This window comes from Myxine glutinosa, chromosome 6, assembly GCF_964187855.1.
Source record: "Myxine glutinosa chromosome 6, kmMyxGlut1.1, whole genome shotgun sequence".
Classification (NCBI taxonomy): domain Eukaryota; kingdom Metazoa; phylum Chordata; class Myxini; order Myxiniformes; family Myxinidae; genus Myxine; species Myxine glutinosa.
The window spans coordinates 129,386,256-129,397,682 of record NC_136266.1 but is presented as its reverse complement, the minus strand read 5'-3'; the positions used below and the strand labels follow the sequence as shown (position 1 = coordinate 129,397,682).

General features: G+C 44.5%; 1 protein-coding gene across 1 annotated transcript in view; it reads right to left on the bottom strand.

The window, feature by feature from the left end:
* Positions 1-1,210: 1,210 nt before the first annotated feature.
* The window catches only part of VPS33A (VPS33A core subunit of CORVET and HOPS complexes), a 39,904-nt gene continuing 29,687 nt past the window's right edge, over positions 1,211-11,427 (bottom strand). Inside the window, exons 7-13 of the mRNA XM_068121061.2 lie at positions 10,808-11,001; positions 10,497-10,623; positions 10,337-10,404; positions 7,471-7,608; positions 7,199-7,336; positions 6,848-7,016; positions 1,211-2,055 (exon numbers count right to left, since the gene is read on the bottom strand). Coding sequence (XP_067977162.1) covers positions 1,856-2,055; positions 6,848-7,016; positions 7,199-7,336; positions 7,471-7,608; positions 10,337-10,404; positions 10,497-10,623; positions 10,808-11,001 — 1,034 coding nt within the window. The 3' untranslated portion in view covers positions 1,211-1,855. The remainder of the gene's footprint in view (positions 2,056-6,847; positions 7,017-7,198; positions 7,337-7,470; positions 7,609-10,336; positions 10,405-10,496; positions 10,624-10,807; positions 11,002-11,427) is intronic.

The window sequence follows — 11,427 nt, the reverse complement described above, 5'->3', positions numbered from 1 at the left end:
GGTGACAAAGTTCAAAACTCACCTTTTTACCTCCGTCACCTAAGGTGGACAGAGTTTATGTTTTCACCACTGTTTGTCTGTGAGCGGGATATCTCAAAACGTTATGGGCGGATTCGGACGAAACTTGGTGGACACGTTGGGTTTGTGACAAGGTCGAATTGTTTTAATTTTAGTGAAGATCCAGAACTAGATACTATTAAAAATTTTACATGATTCCTCACCATTGACAGATTGGCCAAAACGGTGTATAGCATGTTTAATATAAAGTACGGTATATACAAATGTTTAATTAACAGTTGTTCACCACCATCTTGTATCATACCCCATCCAAAACCATATCTCTTGTTTGTCCATATCCATCTATTTTCTCCCTCTGCGCTGCTGTTGGCATTTCCCCCTTCTCCTCCTGATCCGTTCTGTTCTACCTCTCCAAGAGCATTGATTATGTCTCCGAATGATTTGCTTAAACCATAAGCAGTTATATAAACCAAATAAATGTCCCTTGCACATTGTTTTAATTGCACATCTATAAAATACATACGCGCTATACACATGGACACGTTGAATGTGGACTATTTTGAACACTATATCTACATAATCCATGACATCACAAAAAAAAAATTGCATTCCTATCACGTGATAAAAAGCTGTATCTTACTATAATTCACCAAATGTCCGTTTGTCCGTCTGTTCCCAGGTACCGCAAAAACGGCTGAACCGATCGCAACGAAATTTTGGGTGGGTAATCCTGGGACCCCCTGGGACAAAATAGGCTCTATTGTTTTTCCAATTTTTCCAAACACGATGGAATAATATTTACCGATATGAACAGTGATGTGGCTTTTATTGAAATTCTACAAATACTGTTTAGATTTTGATGATTTGCGTGTGATATGATTTAACGGATGTTTATATGAATCGTTAAAATTTTTAAAAGCCTTCAATTTCTGATATTTTGCCTTTTCATTTGGGCCTCCCAATTGAAGCCCCGCCCATAGGGGGGGGGGTACCGTTTCTGGTTAAACTAAACTTAGAAATGCATGTTCTGTGGATGCATTTTGGTGTAGCAACAGCAACACCCATAAGTGGGTATTTGCCCTTCCTCCTCACTATCTCTCCAACCCTGAATTCTAGAGGGAGCCTTCAAGTCCTTGCCAAGCTTGGATGAGTTATGCAGATTTCTTGTCAACACAAATTCTCACAGCCTAACTTTAATTCAAGATGTCCCTCAATGGCTGCCGATGTTTATTCATGCCGATCATACATTATTCATAACCTCTACAAACAACGCACCCCATTGGGACATAAAGGTTTGTGAACAGACAACAAAGGAAAATTTGTAATACACACCATACTGTATTATTACAGGCCGTCGGTGCTGGGACAAAAGTAATGGCATCTATCAATCGGAATCGATTTTACGACCCCCACACACACGGGCCATTTTATTTACACAGTGCAAAAACGTCACCAAATGCCCGTGTGCGGGTTAACTCGCAACATCTTTGTTCTGCCGTGTACTGGATTCTTCCTCTGACTCAGATCATCAGAAATAAACACATAAATCACACTCAGACTATATAAATAAATAATCATTATGCAAATCAGTATTAAACTAATAAATAGGATGAATTAATCTTGAATGTATGATTATTTCATGAAACATTGTATGTCATTAAAAAAAAGGTTAAGTAAATGAAGACGAGTAGAAATAAGATTATAAAAATGAAAACTGTGGGACAAAATATACACAAAAGTAATGTCTGCGTTGGGCAATCTCAACTTTTCCAAGTCCTTTCAGGTTGGGGGAGGGAGAAGAACCTCACAAATCTAGAGGCTACGAGAAGGTAAAGCATCAGAAGATATCCATTAGAGACTTGAGCCATGTGCTTCCATTGATGAGCTTTGTTGTGCCGATTATGTAATCGGTGTTTCCATCATCTGTCTGTGCCAGGAAGCGAAGCGCAGCAACTTCGGCAAAAGTGACCCCACCGAGGAAAAACACAAGCGTCACGCGTTGGCTGCTTTCACCATCACGTCCACCACCTGGTCCTCCTGCAACACAGCTATCTTTTACTAAACCAAATAAACTTTAATACAGCATGCACAAAATGAATTAGCAATTTGTTTCCCTTCTGTGCGAAAGAGAAAGGCCATTTGAGAGAGCGGTTAAAGACTCGTTTCTCCGCTCCACTTGTGTGGGTTTGAATGCTCAGATTCACAGACGTAAGAGGAAGGTGGTCATCTACATTAAATACTGACCAAAACCAATAAATGGGACTAGACTCGGAAGTGTAATGTTTATGAACATCTGCTCCGAGTCTGGGAAGTCAGCTGTTCGAACCCTGGCTGAGTCGCACCAAAGACTTTTTTTTAAATGGCACGTGCTGCTTCCTTGCTTGATGTCCAGCATTTAAAAGGATAACAGCACAGATAAACAATCACAGGTTGGCAATCATAGTGCAGGCCTGATGGGCCTAACGTTGACATCCATGGGGAGGAGGAAATTCCTCCTTGGGAAATGCCCTGTTGAGTGCGATGGGAAAGGCAGTGCCATTGTTGTGGAGTCGTTGGTACCCATAGTGCCCTGGGAAGTGACGGTACTTCCCCCCACTCCCGCGCCCAAGCTCAGTGGCTGTGTTGTGTCTCATGTATTCATCTGTATGTCCATGTATGTGAGAGGTGTGTTTGGAAGCTCCAATATGAGCTTTAGATACTGTAAAAAAATTAACAAGAGAGACGAGCGTTATGCCTAGGTCCCCCATCGGTGAAGTGATGTGAGTTGAGAAAGTGGAAGACGCAAGGCGGCCATCTTGGATTTTGACGTGGCGACCCAATTTGCAATAGTAAAAGCGGGAGGGCCGACGGGAGTTGTGGGAGATATGTTGAAGGCAGCAGGAAGTTGGGGTGTGAAGAGAATGACAGAGATCTGTAATCTGGTGGTGAAAGAAGGCCGCATTCCAGTGGTTTGGGAACTGAGTACCCTCGTCCCTCTATACAAGGGGAAAGGTGACCCTCTGGAGTGTGGCTCGTACCAAGCGATAAAGTTATTGGAGCATGGAATGAAGGTATTGGAAAGGGTGTTGGAGAGGAGGATAAGGAAGAAAGTGAAGATCGACGAAATGCAGTTTGGATTTATGCCAGGAAGAGGAACGACAGATGCGCTTTTCATTGTGAGGCAGTTGCAGGAGAAGTACATGGATAAGAGGAAGAAGTTGTTTTTTGGGTTTGTTGATCTGGAGAAAGCATTCGATAGGGTTCCACGCAAAGTATTGACATGGGCATTGAGGAAGTTAGGAGTGGAGGAATGGTTGATCAGAGTAGTGATGGCAATGTACAAAAGAGCGAGCACAGCTGTAAGGACGAAGGACGGGAACAGTGGTGAGTTTGAGGTGAAGGTGGGAGTGCATCAGGGGTCGGTACAAAGTCCACTACTATTTGTAGCTGTGATGGAGGTGCTGGCTCAGAACGTAAAGGAGGGTTTACCGTGGGAGTTGTTGTATGCAGATGATCTGGTGTTGATTGCGGAAAGTATGGATGGAGTGAAGGAAAAGATGAACAAGTGGAAGGAATGTATGGAGACAAAAGGTCTGAAGGTGAATATCGGAAAGACGAAGGTGATGGCAAGTGGTAAAGCATGTGGTGAGGTGGAAAGAACTGGGAAGTGGCCGTGTGCTGTGTGCAGGAAGGGTGTCGGAGTGAACTCCATTCAATGTACAATGTGTGCTGAGTGGGTTCATCAAAAATGTAGTGGTCTGAGAGGGTCATTTACCAGTGTGGCAGCTACATTCAAATGTAAGGTGTGCACAGAGGGAGCTGCAGATGGAGGAAATGTTGAGTTGGATCTTGGAAACGGCGTGAAGCTGGAAGGTGTGAAAACATTTTGCTACCTCGGAGACATGCTGAATGGAGAAGGTGGATCAGACTCGGCAACGGTTGCTCGAGTGAGATGTGCATGGAAGAAGTTTCGGGAACTGAGTGGCGTGCTGATGAGGAGGAGAGTGTCGCTGAAGCTGAAGGGAAAGGTGTATGCTGCATGTGTGAGAAGTGTTATGATTTATGGGAGCGAGACATGGGTAATGAACGTAGAACAGCAACGAAGGCTGGAAAGGGTGGAAATGCGAATGGTTCGATGGATGTGCGGAGTATCGTTGAGAGAGAGGAAGACAAATGATGAATTGCGAAAGATGATGGGAATATTGCTTGTGATTGATGCTGTGAAGAGGAACAGGTTGAGATGGTTTGGTCATGTGTTGAGGAAGGATGAAAGTGACTGGTTGAGAAGAGTGATGGAAGTTAATGTAGAAGGAAGTAGAGGACGGGGAAGACCGAGAAAGACTTGGCTAAAGATGGTGGAAGAAGAAATGCGGGCAAGGGGGTTAACAAGGAGAGATGCAGAAAATAGGGCAAAATGGAGAAGATTGTCATGGGGACCGCAAGGCTAACCCCCGCTCTAGCAGGGAAAATGGCCTTAAAATGCATGTTGTATGTTGTTGTTGTTGACCCAATTTGCAATAGCGTTCTCCCTTATGCGTAGATACACCCACACACCAGATTAGAAGTTAGTAGTTCGTTTAGTTTTCAAGATATTTCGCTCACAAGGTTCAGACATACATGGAGGTGGCCATCTTGGATTTTGACGTGGCGACCCAATTTTCAATAGCGTTCTTCCTTATGCCTAGATACACCCACACACCAGATTAGAAGTTGGTACTTCGCTTATTTTTCAAAATATTCCACTCACAAGGTTCAGACATACATGGCGGCGGCCATCTTGGATTTTGACGTGGGTTGCACCCACACACCAAATTAGGATTCGGCCCTTCGCTTACGCACGCACGCACGCACGGACAGAGGGGAAAACCATAGTCCCCCTTTCGCTCCGCGGTGCGACGGGGGACAAAAACGCTATGACAACTGATGTTTTTGACCGACTTACTGTAAAAGTTGAAACTTTCGCTCTACAACGGAGAAGTGGAAATTTAACAAACGCATTAATATATTTGCCTTTTTTGGAGAAACTACAATACCAGATCAGGCAAAGAATGCTCATGCTGTCCGCATAGCGAGTAGCAATCGCACCGCAGCGAGTAGCAATTTAAGCAGCAATGCCGAGGCTGGAGATTGGAACGAGTATAAATATCCAATGCTCCAGGAGACCATTAATGTAATGATCTCTGCATTCAATAACATATTAATTTATATGTGCTTCACTGTACTTTCCTGTCATATTTAGCAATCCATATTTCGTTGGTTCCATACAATGCTTCATTGGTTACGTGTGATTTACACCGAGTTTGTGAACTTGGTTTATGATAAAGTATGTTTTGATGCCTGTTTCTCTTCAGTTATGGTTACACCGCAAGTTATTTTCTCCTTGTGTAAACTTTTGCTGGGGTTTCACATGGTTAATATCATTGAGATTGTCAAATGTCTTGTGCCCACTCCACGAAATTCAAAACACACAAACACGTTTTCATGTCGCTCAGCCTGAAAATTTCCAATTCTACAGTAATTGTGCTAAACTTCAATAGCTGAGAATGACCAAATCTGATAAATATCAAACTTTTCCTTGCATGATAAATGCACCATTTTGTATACAGGATCGAGGCTCGTGAAAGAGCTAACATTTATCACACAAAAAAATCAAAGCAGACACACAAAGTATATAATAAGGGGAGCTATATAACAAGCGGAGCGGTAGACAAGATGGGGAGAGAAGGGGAAGCACACAAACACAACATTTGAGAGCAGGGACATCGGGAGATCTGTGGGAGGGAGATGGCTTGGGGGGAGGAGGCGTGGGGTGGTGGGGGGGGGGGGGAGTGTGAGAAATCTAAAACACAAGGATACTACAAGGACTTCCAGGAAAGAAGTTGGTATTTCAAAAAAGTGGATCTGGGGTGAAATTAGCGGGGGTAATGAAAGCATCAAATTGAGCATCAAAATTGAGCATCAAAATGCAAATTTAGTGAATTTCCCAAAAATTTCGGTGAAAGCAGTCAGGTGTTGCATTTTTTGGGGTCTACGAGTGGTCACAAAATGTCATGTGCTTTTCACAGCCAGTTGGGGACCCAGAAAATAAGCCAAATTTGAGTTGTTTCCCTTTAATTTTAGTATCCATGAGCTGTTTGACGAGTTGTGCAGTCGGAGTCTTTTGCAGCCTCAAACGTCTTATCGGCATGAATTCTTCCCCCATCCCGTCAGATCTCAGAAACCAAGTAGTACTTGGATAGACAAACTCTACTCTGCAGTATTCCGGAGATTGAACAACATTGTGTGAAATTTGATTGGCAAACTGAAAATGACAATGGCATAAAACGTGAATCGTATGGCAATTTCATAGCAAAGCCATCAAACAGGAAATGTTTAAGTTAATGGCTCCTTGTCATGGAAACAAATCTTCTGGCATCTTTTGTTACCACAAGGACATTGCCTTTTCTTTGTATACAAGATCGAGGGTCGTGTAGGAGCTAACATCAATCAGAAAAAAAAAAAACGGACACACAAAACATACAATAAAGGGAGTGGGAGACAAGATGGGGAGAGAGAGGGAAGCACAGTACAACAGCAGAGAACAGGGACAACGGAAGATCTGTGGGAGGGAGAGGGCTTGGGGGGAGGAGGCATGGGAAGATGGGGAGGGGGGGACAATATCAAGATATATCAAGGATGGCGGGGGGAGGGGGGGGGGGGGACAATTGCCTGTATACAATATCAAGATAAAATGAGCAAGACCAAATCAATCATTCCTGCAATCAATTTGCTTGGTAAGTGGTTAATCCAGCAAATAACGGAACTCCAGCCCAAATAACGATAATGGACCACACCCTGGAACTACACTCACGTCTGTGTGCCAGGCCTGGTGGAAGAGACTGCCGATCATCTACCTCTGGACTGGGCAACAGGCGTAGTACATCTTCGATGCTACGCCAGCCAGGACGTGCGAGCACTTGTACCAGACGCACACTCAACGGGGCGTACCCGCTATACACGTAAGATATATCATTTGGATTCTGCATATGCACACGCATACAAAACCACAAAATATAACATGTGGGTGGTTCACTTCATAGCTCTGTCAAGAGGAAGGTCAGACACCTCCACTGATGGGTTTTAGAATCGTACTGATTTCAATAAACCTAATCACCATCCAAAGTTAGCATCAACCCAGAATAAGGCTGGATCTTGAGCTCACCTTTTCGTTGACTTCAGACAGCTGAAGACGCAGCGACTTGCGTAAAATGGGAAAGGGGTTCCTGCCACCTATATGTGCACGAAGCAACCCAACCTTTTCCAGGTTAAAGATTGTCGAAAGATGTTCAAAGCCATATGCCTGAGCAGCAAGAGACACAAGCTTGAAACACCTTTACAAATTTCTCTAACCTCATACGAGGCACCTTCTGAAGTAAACTTGTCTTGAAAAAGACTATTTACACACTCCCCAACCCCACATCGCTTAGGTACAACCTGTAGAATTTCTCTGCGGTAATGCTCCAGTGTGCGAGGTTTCAAGCCACCACTGCACAGAGACTGCATGCACATGAGGCGCAAGACACGTTCCAGAGGCTGCCGCTGGGATATCAGCTCTTCAATGGAAGCGTGAACCTGCACATAAATGGTCAGGAAAGGAGAAATGGAAGAACAGACACGAGCTATCTCTACTGTCATGCACATGGAAGAACAGCAGAAAAACTTGGAAGATGACAGCAGAAGGCCAACTTCCACATTCTCTTTCATCTAATTCTTCCCTCCAGGTCTTCAAGACAGCTGTTCCCTACCATCTCAAATCATCCCCGATGCAAAACCATGATCTTTTCTACACCCGTTAAACCACCCCGACTAAATCCCTCCCAAAATTTTGCTTCTGTATCAATGTTGTCCACCTCTTGCATTCTCCCCTAAACATGGTGGTGGGATGATGAAGTTGGAAAGAGGATTGACGAGAAGAGGAAGAAGTTTAAGGAGTGGCAGAAGGCGAAGAGTACGGGAGCAGAAACAGCAGAGCATGAAAGTTATAAGGCAGCCAGGAAGGCTGCAAAGAAAGAGGTAGCAAAGGCGCAGGAGGCATGTAGGAAAATGTTCGGAGAACGCTTGGATTCGGAAGAGGGTCAGAAAGCAGTATTCAGGATTGCAAAGCACATAGCGAAAGAGAGGTGTGATGTGATGGGGGTGAGTTGCTTGAAGGATGAAGTGGGACAAATCGTTGTCGACCCAGATGGAATTAAAGGAAGATGGAAAAGATATATGGAAATGCTGTTGAATACAGAGAATGAATGGGATGGCAACATAGAGAGTAACCCAGTTTTAGGACCGGTAGAGAAGATGAAGGAAGTTGAGGAAGCGATAAAAGCAATGAAGAGTGGAAAAGCGGGAGGGCCGACGGGAGTTGTGGGAGATATGTTGAAGGCAGCAGGAAGTTGGGGTGTGAAGAGAATGACAGATCTGTAATCTGGTGGTGAAAGAAGGCCGCATTCCAGTGGATTGGGAACTGAGTACCCTCGTCCCTCTATACAAGGGGAAAGGTGACCCTCTGGAGTGTGGCTCGTACCGAGCGATAAAGTTATTGGAGCATGGAATGAAGGTATTGGAAAGGGTGTTGGAGAGGAGGATAAGGAAGAAAGTGAAGATCGACGAAATGCAGTTTGGATTTATGCCAGGAAGAGGAACGACAGACGCGCTTTTCATTGTGAGGCAGTTGCAGGAGAAGTACATGGAGAAGAGGAAGAAGTTGTTTTTTGGGTTTGTTGATCTGGAGAAAGCATTCGATAGGGTTCCACGCAAAGTATTGACATGGGCATTGAGGAAGTTAGGAGTGGAGGAATGGTTGATCAGAGTCGTGATGGCAATGTACAAAAGAACGCGCACAGCTGTAAGGACGAAGGACGGGAACAGTGGTGAGTTTGAGGTGAAGGTGGGAGTGCATCAGGGGTCGGTACTAAGTCCACTACTATTTGTAGCTGTGATGGAGGTGCTGGCTCAGAACGTAAAGGAGGGTTTACCGTGGGAGTTGTTGTATGCAGCTGATCTGGTGTTGATTGCGGAAAGTATGCATGGACTGAAGGAATAGATGAACAAGTAGAAGGAATGTATGGAGACAAAAGGTCTGAAGGTGAATATCGGAAAGACGAAGGTGATGGCAAGTGGTAAAGCATGTGGTGAGGTGGAAAGAACTGGGAAGTGGCCGTGTGCTGTGTGCAGGAAGGGTGTCGGAGTGAACTCCATTCAATGTACAATGTGCGCTGAGTGGGTTCATCAAAAATGTAGTGGTCTGAGAGGGTCATTTACCAGTGTGGCAGCTACATTCAAATGTAAGGTGTGCACAGAGGGAGCTGCAGATGGAGGAAATGTTGAGTTGGATCTTGGAGACGGCGTGAAGCTGGAAGGTGTGAAAACATTTTGCTACCTCGGAGACATATGGAGAAGGTGGATCAGATTCGGCAACAGTTGCTCGAGTGAGATGTGCATGGAAGAAGTTTCGGGAACTGAGTGGCGTGCTGATGAGGAGGAGAGTGTCGCTGAAGCTGAAGGGAAAGGTGTATGCTGCATGTGTGAGAAGTGTTATGATTTATGGGAGCGAGACATGGGTAATGAACGTAGAGCAGCAACGAAGGCTGGAAAGGGTGGAAATGTGAATGGTTCGATGGATGTGCGGAGTATCGTTGAGAGAGAGGAAGACAAATGATGAATTGCGAAAGATGATGGGAATTTGGTCATGTGATTGATGCTGTGAAGAGGAACAGGTTGAGGTGGTTTGGTCATGTGTTGAGGAAGGATGAAAGTGACTGGTTGAGAAGAGTGATGGAAATGAATGTAGAAGGAAGTAGAGGACGGGGAAGACCAAGAAAGACTTGGCTAAAGATGGTGGAAGAAGAAATGCGGGCAAGGGGGTTAACAAGGAGAGATGCAGAAAATAGGGCAAAATGGAGAAGATTGTCATGGGGACCGCAAGGCTAACCCCCACTCTAGCAGGGAAAATGGCCTTAAAATGCATGTTGTTGTTGTTGTCTTGCATTCTCCCCTACCAATCATCGTTACCTGCATCCCTTGTTTGTCTGTCTCCGTCTATTTCCTCCCTCCACCCTGCTGTTGGCGTTTCCCCCCTTCTCCTGCTGTTCCTTTTGTTTTGTTATGCCCTGATCCATTCTGTGTTCTAGCTCTTCCTCGAGCCTTGACTATGTAAACAAAAAATGGTAAAAAGGCCTTTTTGATACACAATATCGGCCAAGAAAAGGAAAATCGTATGGTTGGTTATATAGAGATTAATTGTTAAGAAACTGATCCATGTGGATGCAGGACCAAACGGAGATGAAGAAATGCAAACTGAGGTCCTTACTTTGTCCGTATCGATTCCTGAGATGAATTCCTGTTCTACAGCCAGCGTATCCAAAAAGCTCTCAGACCCTGCAATATGGAAAATTTTGTCAATAAAGCAACGTCACAGGTAAAAACTAGTAAACCTTCAGGGTGGTCTGTGTCGGGTGCATTGGGCCTACGGGTAGCCTCTTGAATGAGCTCCGCAATAGCGGTGTGCGTCGCGAGTGAAGACTTGATGGTCTGCATGTGTGGCAAGCGAGAGACAAATTGTTTAATCTCCCCGACAGTGCGAGCCTGATGACGCTCCTGTGTAAAAATAAATACATAAAATAAAAATGGGAATAAAAGTGCATTATACATCACCTGCTACTCTAATCTTGACCAGAAACATATTCTGGGCTTTGGCAGACCTCAACTAAATTATCTCAAAATTAGAGGACAAAATGAATGGTTGAGCCATTTGTTTTGACAACGGTGAATGGCAAATGACCTCAAAAGCTGCTGTAATGTTCCTTGCACGACGGCTGAGGGCCTCGCCCACTGCGTTGAAGTTGCGATCCCGGATCTCCGCATACAGCTCCTCAGCTGAGCTCAGCTGCAATCGCTTCGGCTCAGTGGGCAGTTCTTGGGGCCCCTCACCTTGTCGACGAGGAAGGAATTTTTCCGGAGGGAGTTTCACGTACACTGGGTGGAAAGCAATGCAATTGTGGGAGGAGAATCGGAGGAATTAAACATTTTGATGCCAATCTGTACTAACTTGAGAAGTAAAGGATGCTTCAAGTATTGGAGATTACATGGTAAAATTGGGACTCTGGTGTAAATTATGTGAAGGCTGGCAAGGGCCTTTGACGCCTTATCAAGTGAAAATAAAACCAAATTACTGTGTTGCTGCAACCTGCAAAACATCGCAAGGTTACTCAATTACCACATTGCAAATACAGTAATACCTTGCTTAGCACTCTGCATGCGTTCCTGGAAAAGAGAGCGATTAGTGCTCTCTTCTCCGGGAATTCAAAAACAATATTCAACCCTACTCCAACGTGTTGCTCCATCAATCCCACACATTCATTCACTAATACATGCACTTATACAATTCTAAGTATGGATGCA